Source organism: Convolutriloba macropyga, chromosome 8 (assembly GCF_964194025.1).
Source record: "Convolutriloba macropyga chromosome 8, txConMacr16.3, whole genome shotgun sequence".
NCBI classification, from domain to species: Eukaryota; Metazoa; Xenacoelomorpha; order Acoela; family Convolutidae; genus Convolutriloba; species Convolutriloba macropyga.
In genome coordinates, this window is record NC_134475.1 from 62,252,948 (window position 1) to 62,270,516 (window position 17,569).

The 17,569-nt window shown below is 35.5% G+C and overlaps 1 protein-coding gene across 2 annotated transcripts in view; it reads right to left on the reverse strand.

Annotated features, from left to right (window-relative positions):
• LOC142344905 (uncharacterized) overlaps positions 1–17,569 on the reverse strand; it is a 72,791-nt gene that overhangs the window by 2,328 nt on the left and 52,894 nt on the right. For both annotated transcript variants that reach the window (XM_075396960.1, XM_075396961.1), the window contains exons 6-8: positions 11,390–11,525; positions 10,143–10,422; positions 2,837–3,497 (exon numbers count right to left, since the gene is read on the reverse strand). In XM_075396960.1, coding sequence (XP_075253075.1) covers positions 2,837–3,497; positions 10,143–10,422; positions 11,390–11,525 — 1,077 coding nt within the window. The remainder of the gene's footprint in view (positions 1–2,836; positions 3,498–10,142; positions 10,423–11,389; positions 11,526–17,569) is intronic.

Genomic DNA, 17,569 nt, shown 5'->3' on the forward strand with positions numbered 1-17,569 from the left:
GTTTTTATTTCTGATTTCGTTTTCTGATACTGACTGTTCATTTTTAATTGCGTTGCTGAGCAACTGCTGTCTAAAAACACTTTTAGCAGAATGAGAGAAGAATGAAACTAGCCTAGAGAAGTCAAAAGATTTCACGCAAAATGTTGAACAAGCTGTGAACTAAGGTAAAGCGAAATTTTTAATCGACAAAGTAAAAAACATAGCAGGACAAGTCCTGACGTACAATTCAAAGAATTTTCATTGACTAAACAAAAAACTAGATCTAGAACGGACTATGAATGAACTGGAAAAACCATTTCTAAATAAATCAATTAAAAAAACAGAAAATCAATGTCAAAAATGCCGCTTGTGAGCAAAAAACCACTAGGGAGAAGTGGAAATATAATTCCAACAAAAAACTAGGCCTAGAATGAACTATGAATGGATTGGGAAAACCATTCAGAAAAAAATAAGATCCGAAAAATCGAAAAAACAATAAAAATCAAAGTGAAATTGCCGCATGTGAAAAAAAAACTACTAGCGAGACCTATTTTACCCATTCATCAGCTATCAAACTATCCAACATTAGAAAGCACGAACTAATTTTTCATTAAAAACAACAGAGACCGTGTAACAAAGGTAACAGCAAATGCAGACAATTAAATAGCCGCAAACGAAAAATTTTCAGCAAACGAATGGTTTCAAAGCCAATTCAGCCATTCGCTATCAACTGCAACCAACAACTTAATAGATTTCATTTCGCATAAACATAAAATCTACGACCAATGTCACTACTAATATTGGCAAAGATTTAAAAAAACATAAATCAACTAACGTCGGATGAATTGCTCTCGAACGACAGGCGGGGGCAATTATATTTAATTTTGTTTACCTTAGAACTTTTTGGGTGCAAAAATACAGACCTGAGAGGGGTTCGTGACCACGACCTCCAGGACAGTACTGACATCTTAACCACTAAGCTACAACCAGGTTGTCACTACACCGCTAACAATCACTTTTATATTAGCAAAAAACTTCATTTCAGAACGAAATTGAAATCACTCAAAAAATTCTAAACAAAAACGCAAAAACGGTCCAGCAAAATTTTTGCATAGTAAAAAGATCAACAATTTTACAAAAATTGCTTGAAACTTCGTTCGAGAGCAATTAAACAAACAACACACAGGAAAAACTTGCATTAACTAATTTTGAAAACAAAATTTGTCAAAGTAGCTAAATCCGGAGGATATGAAATTAAACAATTTCAATTATGCTTCATTAAAGAATCATTAAAGAATCAGAGATGAATCAGAGTAACAGGTAAGCAGAGAGACAACAAACATTGGCAAAAAAAATCAGATTTTTGTTGCAAAGAAGTAATGTCAAAGTCATTAAAATCCTATACATGACTTGAAAATAGTAAACATAGCCGGCAGATTGCCGGAATAGCTGCGAAAGAATTGACTTGCGTACCGTGTAATAGATAAACAGAGACAAATCTAAATTGAAAAAAATCGACGCCGCTCAAAAAGCTAGGTAAAAAACATTCAGCGATAAATTAATAAAGCTTGTTAAAATTCATCCCACAGAAGCCTTTTATTAGGGACATTTACTGCACATATAAGTTCCTTTGACATTTAACAAATTCAAAGTAAACTTAAGTTTTAAAGTGCGAAAGTCATTTTATTGAGTGAGGTAAGTCACTTGTGATCAAAATCTTATCACGCAAAAAACTTTGGATAAAGAGTGTGAGAAATGACGTCACGCGCGCAAACGCCGTTAGTGAGAGGAAGAAGCCATTCAGAAAATTTGACATTTTCAGCTTTACTGTGTGAACAAATGTAAAACGAAAAAGAGCGTCAGACGACGGAACAGAGAAAACCAAGAGCACCGCAATATAGCTCCGCTCAGCTTACAGCTTCGCAGCTAAAAACAAACCATCTGAAGTGCTCTCGAACGACTGATGAAACAACAGCAGAAAGTAGGCACATTAGGAGTTTACCTCAGTTCTCCGCAAATGAAAACTGAGAAATTTGATGACGGGGCCTCTTACCCACCTCCAGACGTGCTCATGGAGTTCTCAGCTGGGAAGATGGCTTATGTGGCACATAGACCGTTCGTAAACGAGTAACCACGGAAGAAAAACAACCAAGCATGCATCCCACCGTTCGTAAAGTTTAAAGAAGAGAGAAACTCAAAGCCATCAAGGACTGACGAAGAGCTACAACAACAACAACAACAAGACTCGAAAACTACGCTACATGCGCTCTGTACTGTATTCGCTCATAATCGTTTCTATTTCAGCAACGGACTTAATTTCTGGATTCGCACAACTCAAATCACTCAGAGGAAATCAAGAAGTCAAGCATGATAAAGTCACTCGAGAAGTGAAATCGAAAGTATGTTCTAGAAGAAAACGGTCCAGCAAAAATTTTGCATGAAAAAGACACACGTCTACAATAAATGCTTCAAATTTTGTGCGAGAACAATCAAAAGCTGCCAAATATTTTATAAGACAGCCAACGAGGCCTGTTATTAATGAGGCCAGGTGACAAATCAACAAGAAATACAAACACCTGCGAAACGCCAAAAAAACCTAACAGAGGGCCACGAAAAGAAACATGTGCTCAAAAAGAGTTATGAAAAATTAATAAGTCAGAACGTACAAAGCTAAGTCAAAATATCAATTTTATTCCCCAAGCTCCTTCTATAATTCTTTTATTATACGACAAGGAACCATAAACAGTTTTAACACACCGCGATAAGGGAAAGCTTGTTTCAAAAGTGTACCATGGCATTAACAGTTCATAGCAAACTGTTCTGTAAAGTATCATCAACCAAATCGTTAGAAACATACCTGACTTGCATTTGAAACACAGCGACACTTTCGACAGAAGGATTTTCGGCTAAAACTCCGTCAATCTCACTTAAATCCACCGAAAAATCATCCACTAAGTAAACACTGCCACCTTTTTGTCCTTTTCCACCTGCCACCGCTTTACCCATTTGTTGGTTTGCACTCATTTTCGGAGGTCCACCGAATAAACTCGCACCCTGTTGCAATCCACTGCTCATAGAATCGCTAGACTTGTCTTTATCTTTCATTGTTTTAATTTGCTCTTCAACCCTTTGTATCGTAGATATGTAGGCCGAGTCTGCGGTATATGGACCCGCAATTAACTCGGCATCAATTAACTGTTTTAAAAACTGACTAGTTTCGCTGCCCATATTTTGAAGCATTGCTGACATATCTTTGCTCAGTTTTCTTTCGAACTTCTCGGCCAATCTTCGCTCCCTCAAGGACTCCATAAATAGAGTTTCGATTACAATTGCAATGTAGGCCATAAGTCCTGAGTTCTGCTTGGAGTCCAAAGGATATTTATTTGATTCGAAGGAGCCTAAGAGTAGATTGTGCGTGGTGAGTTTATATAGGCCCGAGTTCATTAGAAGACGGTCCAACATCAGTTTGAACACAGGGTGTGACAGGAAATTGGGCAAATTGATTCCAATTGTTTTGGCTAAAACACATAATTACTCTCAAACGACAGGCTTGTCAATCCAGTGAGGGGATACCCTTAGTGGAATGTCAAAAACATATTTGGTATAATCCAAAGAATTTAACTGAGTGCAGAAAATTCCGATAGAAAAGTCCGATGTGTGCAAAAGTCACGCACGCAGTCAAAGAATAGACTAGAATGGCCAAGCAACATTTTTCGGGTGCGGTGCGCAAAAAAACTAACGGACAAACGGCGGAGTAGGTGGGGGGGGGGGGGGGTCTCAAACTCAGAAGAACGCACTACGCACCATGAATTTGTCTAAACAGTTTCAGCAAATCGCATACTTAGAGACTGTTAAGGCTCTAAGAGAGCTGCTCAGCGACTTAATGCCATCAGTGCTTTACCTGTTTATCACGTTTTTGACGACGAAAAGTCAAATGTTCACACGGAAAACTTTCGGACGAAAAGTAGGTAGTACAAAAGTTGCATAAAAGACCAGCATGACTAATATAATTGCTACAAACATTGTTTGCGAGCAATTAATGATGTAAACAAAAATCAGCAAAAAACCATCAAAAAACAACACGATATCTATGCAAGGTCTACAGACGCATAAAGCTTGAAAGCATTCAACAAAGCAAGGAGGTTCGGTGATCCACATTCTTGCTTATTAAACAAAAAAAAGCATAGATAAGAAACTGTCAAAATAAAGAGTAGTTCATGCTTCGCAACTTAAAAATTGACGTGTTCTTAAATTAGGACAGAGGTATACACAGTAAGGTTAATATATTCGTCATTTTCCTAATTCGTCTTTGACAGAAATTCAGCTCCATTTTTTGTGTCGTGGTACGCCCCGCAAAACTTCATGTGATAATGGAACTTATTTTGCATTGCAACGGAAAAATCATGAAAGCGTTGATAAAAGCGCAGCCGACGTTGCTAATATAAAATTCAGCCAGCGAGCAACACCTCAGTAACTTCATTTTTGAGGTGAAAGGTTGGATGGTAGTTTTAAGCTCTTGTTTTACATCATCCTACAAACTTTGCCTCATTGAAGATATTACAAATTATTTTTTGTTTTGACCTGAATGCACCAAATTCATTCACGCTCTCATCACTGCGACTTAGTTTCAACCATGAAAACTTTAAAAAAAAATTAGAGTAGCATTTAGCTCGTGCAATATTAGTTAATTGAAAAAGATGATTTCAATCAACGTAAGAGTTATGCCTTTGAACAATTATACTAACACCAAATTTTACGAAGACAATATTGTCAGTAAGCAACGCAAGCAGGTAACTAAAAAGAACTCACGTACGGTTCCCGTAGCGTCCACTTTCCAATGGCCCCATCGAGTGTACCAGTTCGCTTCTCCGCAGAATTTGTCGCAATAATACCATCGATTTCTGTGAAGTTTCACATTTTTAGTTTTGGGTTCCTTTTGGTAAACGAAATCCGACTGGAATTGGTTCGGTTTAACAATCGGTTTAACACTGTCAACTTTGCAGTCGCCAGTAGTAAGAAACCTATACACCTGATATCACTTTTTGCACGGTTTCCCCAAACATGTTCGATCATGCGCGCGGATGAAATGTTCTTGGAAATTATTCACTAAACGTTAGGAATTTTGCCTGAAAATTTAAAAACTTACCTTAATGCAGCTCTGAAGTAGACAGGTCCTTGTTTGTTTATAATGAGCATTTACAGAATTTACACATACTTGTATATGGTAGAAAACTGTTTGTTTGTAAGCAGGCAGGGAATCAAATGACTAACGGGTTATCATGCAATGGCGGGTAATAAGAGTGGAAGTCCCATGAGGATAACAAGGTGTTGCTTTTGCATGGGGATAATAGGTTATAGTGGATGACCATAGGTTATATTGAAGTACCATGTAGAGACGCTACTCGGTAAATTCTGAAGTTGGAAATTACATTCGATTTATTGCATGCAGATAATAGGGTATAGCTTTGCCATACGGATAAAGCGTTTAGAACTGGTTGTTTGCAAACAGGTAAAAGAGCGAAACTTTGAAAAAGGATAGAAGGGATCAGAATTGCGTGTGGGTAATAGGGAAAACAACGTTTTCCCATGGGGGAAAACTTGCACATCTGTAATAAGGCAATTGAATGGGGGTCAATAGGGCATTGCATGGTATATATCGGGTATGAACCTGACTTTAGGATAGTAAGATATACGATCGATTATCTGCATGATGGGGGTCAATTTTGATAAAAGATTTTAAGGTTCAGAACTGCATGGGGGTAATAGGATATAGAATTGTTATAATCAGAACGAGGTATAGTTTTGAATATTTGCCAGAATATATCTTGAGTTAGGATTTGAATTGGCATAGTAAGGTCTAGTTTTCTTTTGGGATGGAAGGGTAAAATTTGGCCATTGTTTTAGGAAATAAAATTTAAGTATATGCAGGCGCGTAACAAAGTGAAAATTAAAATGGAGTTTGTTTGGTTTAGCATTGGATGGAGACAATAGGGTATAGATTCCAAAACCTGCAAGAGGGTAAACAAGGTGATGGTTTGAATCAGGAAAATAGCGTATAGTATCACATGGCAATTATTGAGTAAATATTTGGCATAGGAATAGTACCGCATATATTGGGTTATCTGCAAACGCGGAAAAATGGCGGAGATGTGAATCAGGATACTAGAGTGTAGTACTGAGTGGGGATAAAAAGTAAGCTTTGTCGTGGTGAGTTTGGTGTATAAACTTCAAAATAAACAAGCATGTAATATAATAGACCACTTGGCTCGGTTTAGAGAGTAAAGTTTTGCAGGGAGACTAATAGGGTATACTTTTACCATCGGAATAAAAAAGTACCAGATAAAAGTTTGTTAAACAGAATTTCACTCACTCGTGAACACTAAAACAAAAAGTACTTTAGAAGGTATCAATTTTGTTCACATAAAGTTTATGTGGGCCATCAAAGGTCAATTGTACATCATTTTTTTCTTAAGGGGCAAGTCATAGAAGAAAATTTCTGAAGTAATAATTGTTTACATAGTGAAAACAAAAAACTAATTAATAGGGTATAGTTTTACCATAAACTAACAAAAAACTAATTAATAGGGTATAGTTTTACCATCGGAATAAAAAAGTACCAGATAAAAGTTTCTTAAACAGAATTTCACTCAATCGTGAACACTAAAACAAAAAATACTTTAGAATGTATCAATTTTGTTCACATAAAGTTTATGTGGGCCATCAAAGGTCAATTGTACATCATTTTTTTCTTAAGGGGCAAGTCATAGAAGAAAATTTCTGAAGTAATAATTGTTTACATAGTGAAAACTAACAAAAAACTAATTAATTATCACTTTGCTCATACAAACTATATCTGAGTCATCAAATGTCAATTGTACATCAGCAAGTTCCCAGTAAAAGTTGTTTCATCAGACAAAACTAACACAAAAACAATAATTCCGCCTAATATACAAGTCCCTGAGAAAAACCTCTTCCATAAAATTTGTTTCATTGGTGAAAACTAAAACGAAATCAATTAAGATAATGTCATCTTTTGTCCATACAAAGTATATATGAGTCATTAGAGGTCAATTGTACATTAAAATGTTCCTCTTAATTCCCAGAGCAAAAAATCCTAAGGAAAAGTTGTTTCATTAGTGAAAATAAACACAAAAGTAGTCTAAAAAATTGTCAATATTGTCCAAACAAAGTATATATATATGTTTTCCGAGGTCAAATGTACATAAATTTTTTGCTCTTATTGTACAAGTCCCAGAGAAAGTTCCCTATGTAAACTTCATTTTTAAGTACTTTTCTGTTAGTTTTTACTTATAGAACAACTTTTACTCAAGGAGCTTTTCTCTGAGACTTTTACATTTAGAGGAAAAAATTAATGTACAATTGACCTCTGATAACTCATATGTACTTCGTATAGAAAAAAATTGACATTACTTTAAATGTTTTTATGTTAGTTTTCACTAAGGAGCAAATTCTTAAATCAGAAGTTTTTCTCTGGGATTTGTATATTAAGAGGGAAAAATGATCTACAAGGACATTTGATGACTCATATAGAGTCTGAATGAGCAAAAATGGCACTTTCATAAGTAGTTTTCTGTTAGTTTTCACTGAAAAAGCATCTTTTAATTTTCTCTGAGACTTTTACTTTTCTCTGAACTTTTCTCTGAGACTTGTACAATAAGAGGAAAAATCTGATGAATAGTTGACTTTTGATGACTCATAATTTCGGTGGAAAAACTTGAAAACTCTTTATACGAATTTTGTTTATTTTCTCTAATGAAACAACTTTTTATTTAGGACTCTTCTCTGGGTCTTGTATATTAACAGGAAAAAATTATTGGACAATTGACCTCTAATGACTCATATATACTTTGTATGGACAAAAAAACATTAATTTAATTGATTTCATTTTAGTTTTCACCAATGAAACAAATTTTATTTAAGAAATTTTCGTCAGGGACTTGTATATTAGGCGGAAAAAACTGATGAACAATTGACCTTTGATGACTCATATATGCTTTGTCTAGACACAATTGACATAAATTTGTTTTTGTGTTCGTTTTTCCATATGAAACAACGTTTAATGGGAACTTGATGATGTACAATTGACATATGATGACTCAGCTATATTTTGTATGAGCATATTAATACATTTTTAAGTAGTTTTGTGTTAGCTTTCACTATGTAAACCATTATTACTTAGGAAATTTTCTTCTTTGACTTGCCCTTTAAGAGGAAGAAAATGATGTACACTTGACCTTTGGTGGCCCAAGTACAATTTATTTGAGCAGAAGTATTTTTTTATTAGTGTTCACTAGTGAGTGAACTTTTGGTTAGCAAACTATTATCTGGTACTTTTTTATTCCGATGGTAAAACTATACCCTATTACTCTCCATGCAAATCTAACTCTCTATACCGATTCAAGATGTCATTTATATTACATGCTTGTATATATTAAAATTTATACACCAAACTCACCACGACAAAGCTTACTTTTTATTTCCACTCAGTACTACACTCTAGTATCCTGATTCACATCTCCGCCCTTTTTCCGCGTTTGCAGATAACCCAATATATACGGTACTATTCCTATGCCAAATGTTTTCTCAATAATTGACACGTGATACTACACGCTATTTTCCTGATTCAAACCATCACTTTGTTTACCCTCTTGCAGGTATTGGAATCTATACCCTATTGTCTCCATCCAATGCTAAACCAAACAAACTTGATTTTAATGTTCACCTTGTTACGCGCCTGCAGATACTCAAATTCATTTCTTACTAACAAGATGGCCAAATTTCACGTTTCCATGCCCATGCAAAACCATACTTTACTGTACCAATTCAAATTATAACTCAATTCATATTCTCGCAGATATTCATAACTATACCACATTCTGATTATAACAATTCTATATCCTATTACCCCCTTGCAGTTCTGACCCTTAAAATCTTTTTTCAAAATTGAGCCCCATCATGCAGATATTCGATCGTATATCTTAATATCCTAAAGTCAGGTTCATACCCGATCTATACCATGCAATGTTTTACCCTATTGACCCCCATTCAATTGCCCTATTACAGATGTGCAAGATGTCCCCCATGGGAAAACGTTGTTTTCCCTATTACCCACATGCAATTCTGATCCCTTCCATCCTTCTTCAAATCTTCGCTCTTTTACCTGTTTGCAAACAACCAGTTCTAAACGCTTTATCCGTATGACAAAGCTATACCCTATTATCTCCATGCAATAAATCGAATGAATTTAATTTCCAACTTCAGAATTTTCCAAGTAGCATCTCTACATGTAGCCAATAAAACCTATTATCCCCACGCAAAAGCAATACCCTATTATCCTCATAGGATTTTCACTCTATGACCCCCCATTGCATGATACCCCATTAGTCATTTCTTCCCTGACCGTGCGTAAAAACAGCTTTCTCTAAAACATACAAGTTTGTGTAAAAACTTATAAACAAAGAAGGTACCTGTCTACTTCAGAGTGGCGTTAAGTTAAGTCTTCTAACCATTTAGAGAAAAGTCCTAACATATAGGGAATAATTGCCAAGAACTTTTCATCCGCGCGCATGATCGAACATGCTTGGGGAAAATGTGCCAAAAGTGATATCAGGTGTATAGGTTTCTTACTTCTGTCGCCGCTGCTATGCTAACTGCAAACAAAACTAATTAATGCGAAAGCCTTCGAATTGAAAAACTATATCTGATCCTATTTGATTAAAAGTGTGATCCCGCACAAAAAAAAAACACAGACCGACTACCGTCGGACGAATTGCTCAAACGGCAGGCAAGGCAATATTTATGGTGCGAAAACTTCTGTTTTGTTTTAGCAACAGACTTAATTTCAGAGAATAAGGCAATTTAAGATCACGCAAAAATCAAGCGTGAAAAAACAAGCTGGAAAAAAAATCAAAACAACAAAACGGTAAAGCAAAAAAATTAGCTTAAAAAGACACACGATTACAACAATTGCTTCAAACTTCGTTCGAGAAGAATTAATTCTAATTCAGCATTCTAGGAGGAATGAATAATTCTAATTCACATGGGATCAACACTCAAGGGAGTAGTTAAATTTACATATTCACATATTCTAGCCCATTGGTTCAGACGCAAAATAAGCTTCATCTGGTATTTTAAAAACTTACACAAGGATTGTTTGATTTGTGTCTTGAACTCCTGTGTGAAAATGCTCTTCTGCGTTTCGAAGAACACATTTCTGTAGTTATTGAGTAGCTCTTGTGTGTTCGAATTCAGAAACATTTCGTATGGATCGTCAAACCTCGACAGCCCATCAAGTAACTGTCGCAATCTGTTGCCCATCAGACGCGAAATTTCATCAAAACGTGATTTCTTCTCCATCTCCGTCTCGCATGGCTGTCCAAGTTCTGCTAGGCTACGATTAAGGTCTGTCAACAGATTCGGAACCTGAAAAAAAAAAACACTGAATTTCCAAATGAGTATAAATAGGTCAAGGAGCCTAAACATAACACAAATGGCAGCGTAAAGATATAACATAAGTAATAAATAACAGGTAAAAGATTTTCTTCTCCAGGTAGAAGAAACAAATTATACAAACTCAAAAATGAAGCGTTATTTAAATTTAAAAGCTTTCCAAGAAACATTGCCGACAATGTTTCCCATTGGGTCCTTCTGAAATTGTTGGAAAAAGTAGTTCTTGAAGACTTTTTTAACCCGCCTGTTTGATTCATTCCCTTTTAAGTATTTTTCAAGACAATTATTAATTGATAAGCCTTTTCGGATAATACTTTTGTCCAACCATGATGTTTTTGACCTCTCTTCAAGAAAAATAGTTTTCGTCCTTGAATGTCTGTAGAACTTGTAGAACTTGTAGGTTGGCAAGCTACAATCAGAAAAATAGCATAAAATCAGCAATTGACAATCTAAAAAAATCTGAGTTTACGATCACATCCGTTCAGTTCCAGCGTTCTCATTAAATATGGTTTCAAATTAATTCGGCGTGTCTTTGATGGTAAATAAAATCATAAAAATCTGTTGTATCTGACGCCCACTGTTTGATCACTTGACACCAAAACGCATTTTTGTTTCTTCAGACGAATTTTTGCTCACTAGGGCTATCTGCTTTTTGTTTTAATTAACATCCACAGCTGATAGAAATATGGGTACCAAATACTCTTGCTTTCTCTTCCCTTCTTGTTCAAAAAAAACCCATTTCACTTTTTAATTTAATTTCATTAGTGCAATGAACAAAAAGTCGAAATACGTAGGATTTGGGTCATTATTTTTGGTTTTAACACCCATAATAAGGGTGACGTAGGGTTTGGAAAAATGTATTTGGTCGACCAGTTTTGGGGGTTAAATGATTCGGGATGAAAGAAAGTTCATCTGTGAACAAAAACATTGATTAACGTACTTGCGTAGATAATTGAGAGACAGAATGCAGCACCATTTTATATCCTTCACTGACTAGGATGTTAGAGAGAGCAGGGATACCCTTGCAGTTCTCATCCACTTCACTCCACCTCGAAAGACACTCCGCCTCAAGGGATCTGCGTAGAAATAAGGAACTATTATCTTACTCCGATAGAAAATAATCGACGGCTTCCCCCCCCCCGGTACATTATGCACTCCCAATTACAGCCAATGTGTCATTACATAGTAAATCATTATGTAAATATACGGCACGTACACCTGGTGCACCCACAAAGCGGGGGGGGGGCACAAATGTAAAAGATCCAAATTGACATACAAATTATTATCGATATTTGAATATCTTTATTATGGCACATTTTAGTTGAATGCGGTCTTTTAGAACGCTTTACTAACCATTATCAAAGCAATCACATGCTTGATCACAAAGCAATTTGCGTAGTGGTAAATTATACTTTCAGTGAATCCAAAACTCAATTTCTGAACAATTTTCACGATGGCCAGCTGATGTTTGATGTTACAAAAAGTGTGAAAACATAGCTGGCAGATTGCCACAAAATAGCCGCAATAGATTCGTAGATCGGCAGTCTAAAAAAAACCGTAAAAAAGACAGACCAAAAAAAATCGTCTTTTCATTGAAGGCTGATCTGTTGTATTTTGATTAGAAATCTGTATAAGTTATCGCTGCCTCTATTAGCTGATCTCAAATAACCTTCATTTAGAGTGACACATACCCATTTGACCTTATCTCTTTGAATTAAAGGAAATAAAAGTCAATTTGAAAGTGAGGAAGTCATTTTTGAGAGTGAGGTAAGTCAAGTGTGACCAAAAATTTAATCACGCGCATGAACAAAAAAACTCGCTCCACTAAGAGCGAAAAATGACGTCACACATGCAATTCAGTTGAAATTGCATGAACGAATGAACAAAAAGTGGCTGTGACGTCATATGGTCGTAACAAAAATCATGACGACGAAATAAAAAACATAGCAGGACAAGTCCTGACGTACAATTCAAAGAATTTTCAATGACTAAACAGAAAAACTAGATCAAGAATGGACTATGAGTGAATTGAAAAAACCGTTTTTAAAAAAAATCAGATAAAAAAATAAGAAAAAAACAGATAATCAATGTCAAAATGCCGCATGTGAACAAAAAAACCACTAGCGAGAAAGTGAATTCTTGTTCAAACACCGTTTTCTTACTATACTTTAAATTTAGAGCGAAAAAAAGAGAACTTAATGCCCACTGGACGCTACCTGTTTATCCCGTTTTTGAGGGCGAAAAGTCAAATGAGTCAGACGAAAAATCGGCCAAGCAAAAAATCGCATAAAAAAGACCAACAGGACTAATATAATTGCTACAAACTTGGTTTGAGAGCAATTAATCAATCACTATTCTCATTGATTAATCAAAAAGTGGACAGATTGTAGAATATAGCTGAAAAATAGAATCCCGTGCCGTATAATACACAGAACCTGATACCGGAATAAGATGATTAAGTTAATGAAGCCGATTAAAAGATGAAGCAGAAGCTATTAGCACCAAAAAGATTTTTCTTACTCAGTTATATTAGAACCTTTTTATTACAAGTACGAGTTTCTTCAAACAAATTTATTTTGAATTTAATTTGAGTTTAAAGTCATCAAGACACTTTGTTGAGTTATAGACCTTAAAACACTCACGTGCACATTATAAAATGCCGAAAGTCTGCAGTGCCAGAAGTTCAAATACCAGAAGTTGCTACTCAGCCAGAATTTGAATTTCGTTGACTTTCGTCATTTTAAAACGTGCGCGTTTCGTGTTTTAAGCATGGTTAAGTGACTCTGCACAAGTCACTTCGAAATTCTGACTTTATAATAAACGCCAGAAGTTCTCGGTGACTTCAAGCAGAGTCACTTAGCCATTACTCAATACACTTGCGAGAAGCAGAGAGCGAAATGGCGTCACTCAAACGTTGATATGTCTTAAATCATTCAAAAAAATTGAATTTAGCAGCTGCTCCGTGCGAATAAATGTGAAACTAGTGTAAAAAGAAGGAAAAAAAGCAGTGGTTAAAGGATGGAGTACAGTCAAAAGAATTAAATAATCTAAACATCAAACAATTAACTCTTTTAAATCGAACTGCCTTTACAACACATTTGACCATATAACACAGGAACCTAAAAAATACGAGAAAAGAAGACGAAACTCGCAAACAAAACTCTCTCAAACAAAAAGATTATTCAAACGCCGTTTTTAACTCCAATTTAAGAGCAGATCACGAAAATTTCAGGTCAACAACTGGATTTACGCTCATTCACTAATTCAGTGTGACAAAAACCACAACTCCAACATGACTTTGCTTCCATTGACGTCAAAAATCGAAAAATGTGTTATCACCGCCCCAATGATAAAGGAACAACGGAGAACAAAGGCAGCGGTCAAAAAATCGACAGGTCGAGGAGGGTTAGGTGAGGGGTGGTGAGTGGGAAGGGGTAACTGCTGTAGAGGGGGGTTAAGAATAAGGAACCACCTTTCACACAATGAAATTACGTCTCCTGAACAGCATACATTCGTGTATCCACGCACGCACGCACACACACACACACACAAACACACACAAACACACACACAAACAAACACACACACACACACACACACAAACACACACACAAACACACACACACACACACACGCACACACACACACACACACGCACACGCACACAGACACACACAAACACACACACACACACACACAAACACACACACAAACAAACAAACACACACACACACAAACACACACACACACACAAACACACACACATACACACACACACATCCACTACAAAAATTGGTTTAAAGTTAATTTGAGAGCAATTAAACATAAACTGACAAACATTGGAAGAATTGCTCTCGGACAGGTGGCGGCAACTTAATTTAGAGGGAGTGTAGCTTAGCAAATTTTTATTGGTGCTAAAACCACCGACCCCAAAGGGGGTTCGAACCCTAGGACTTCGAGGACGCCAGTCTCACATCTGAACCACTAAGCCACAATGGCGTTGTTTCTTGTTCGCTCAAAATCGCTTTTAACTACAAATTTTGTCAGAACGAGAGCAACTTAGGTCACTGAAAAATGGAGAACTAAATTGTGAAAAATCATTCAAGAAGCCAAAGAATGTTCTAGAACAAAAGCGCAAAAATTGTCCAGCAAAAAATTTACAAACAAAGTTTACAATAAATGCTTCAAACTTCGTTCGAGAGTAATTAATAAATAGTACAATGAACAAAACATAGCCAGCAGATTGCCGGAAAATAGCCACGATAGACGCTTGTGGCCTTCCATGAATTGAAACAACCAAAGAAATAAGATAGACAGCTCGACCACCAGTCCTTCAATAGACCACTACTTTTTGTGTCAGATTCGACTGTCAATTTTATGACACATAGGGTCTATAAGGAAAATGCCCTAAAAAAGATTTTCAAAATTGATATTCGAAATCAAAACCTCAAGAATAATACTCAAGAATTAGGGCATATAAGTTTGGCACTACTTATATGCATACTATTGATCTTGCTGCACACTACTAAACTAGTAAATGTTCAAAAAAATTAAAGTTCCATTAGTGAGTTCACAGACGTAATTTTTTGGAGTGAGCTAGGTCACGCAATTGACCTAAAAGCAGAAATGACGTCACGCACACAAATTTTAACTGAAAGGCAGTATAAGTCACTGATGTCATTGAAAAACTCAATTCAAAGAAGTTAGGTCGTAAGAATCATCGATGGACGACGAATTAAAGACATAGCAAGACAAGTCCTGAATTACAATCCAAAGAACTGAATGAAAAACAGAACTATTTTACGTGACCATCAGATCAATTGAACAATCCCAGCCAAAAAGACTATCTCAAAAGTTGAAACTAAAATAATTAAACAAACTAAACAAAATAATCATGGCTAAATATCTTGAAGCTTTTACGCTGAACGGCAAATAAGATACAAATTAATATACTCAATAACTCACACAAAAGCCATGGAAGATTTTTTATCAACTAAAAGTAGACGAAGTTAGAGAAATATGACAAATGCTTCAAAAAACTGAAAGGTGCAAAATTAAAAGTAAGTTTGTAAATTTGCATAAAAAAATGTTAAACCATTTTTTTTGTATACGGAGTTCTGCCAGGTAACCAACCTGCCAGACTTAAAAAAGTTTCGTTGGCCACTAAAGATCGTTAAACTCAAAAATTCAAAATTTTTTGACACAATAATTTTCAGAAAAATTGAAAAAACAATTAGAGTTTATCAAAAAATGGCTAAAACTCGTGTTATTAAAACAATAATAACCAATCCATTACCTCCAGCTGATATGCAGTAACGTATCGTCAAACCCTAGAGGATGTTCTCGGGCCCATGGTGCCGGAAAAACTCGCTGTTGAAGAATAAAAGCTTGCCAAAAAAAAAGCAAAATTTAAAAAAACTGCCGAAATTCGTGAAACTAAAAAATGAGAACGCTTTCATTGCCACTGAAAAACGTGCAGTACCCTATTATCAAACCCTAGAGTAGGTTCTTTGGTTCTTGAGGCTGAAAAAGCCTTAAAAAATTTTCAAAAACTTCAAATTCAAATTTATCAAAAAAAAAATGCTAAAATTTGTGAAATTAAAATGTTGAATACCATTCCATGGACAAAAAACAATTCAATAACCCATTATCAAGTCCTAAAAAAGTTTCTTTGCACCTAAGGCTGGAGAAACTTAAATCACAATAATTGATAAGAATTTGAAACAAAGTGCAAGTTTTCATCAAAAATTGCTAAAACTCGTGACATTAAAAAGTTGAAAATCATTCTATTACCACTAGAATCTATGCAGTAACCTATTATCAATCCTTAGAGGAGGTTCCTTGACACCTTGGGCTAAAAAAAATCAAAAAATGACAAAAAATTTAGAAAAACTTCAAAAAACGTTAAAAATTAGACTAAATTTGCGTGTTTGTTTTTAGTACCAAAACATATAGCTCTTAAAATGGTCATAAAAAGTAACTATGTCTAGCAAAAGACGTTTATCAACAATTACAAACCTCACTTTTTAGACTGGGTCAACAAACAATTGAAAAATGACAAAAAAAATCGAAAAATTGCAACATTTAGGGCTCGAAAACTCCAAAAAATGACCATTTAACCTTGAATTGCGGCCTTCCCAGAAGCTTTACCCCTCTACGCACTTGAAAGATTACTAAACGCGGCTGAGGGCCTCTAATGAAACTTGATGCCCGCTGAGCTTTACCTGTTTATCCCGTTTTGAAAGCTCAAAGTCATGAAAAGTGTGAAAACATCTTACAAAAAAAGAAACATAGCAGGACAAGTCTTGACGTACAATTCAAAGAATTTCATTGACTTAGCAAAAAAACTAGACCTAGAACGGACTATGAGTGAATTGGGAAAACCACTTCTAAAAGAAACAGATCAAAAAATTTAAAAAAAAACATTCCCGGCAGATTGCCGGAAAATAGCCTCCGTTGATTCCAATAAGCATGATTGGGATTGAACGAATAGATACTGAAATAAAAAGATTTTTGTACAAAAACATTTTTTAAGTCGGATTTATTTTGATGGCATTTCATAGTTGAACATAACGTACTTCTGTTTCTTAGAGAGAGGCTACAGGGGCTACTATCAATACCAATAAGCATTAGAGATGGTAACTAAGACTTATAGGAACGACGTTCAAGAGCGGGCATCTAAAACTGGGCTTTATGGGTTTATCCCGTTTCTATTTCTGACTTCAGTTTTTTATTCTGACTCTGTTCATTTTGAATTGCTTTGCGGAGCAACTGATGTTCAAATTCACTTTTAGCAGAACGAGAGAAGAGAGAAACTAGCCCAGAGAAGTCAAAAAGATTTCACGCAAAATGTCGAAAAAGCGGCAAAATGGTAAAGCGAAAAAAAGTTCGACGAAGTAAAAAAACATAGCAGGACAAGTCCTGAAAAACAATCCAAAGAATTGAATGAAATACGGAGAACTAATGAGTACCTGACCAGCAGATCAATTGAACAATCCCAGCAAAAAGACAATCTCAAAGTTGAGAAATTAAAATAATCAAACAAATTAAATAAGAAAATAATCATGTATAAAACTCTTGAAGCTTTTACCATGAAGGCCAAATACGATACAATTCAGTA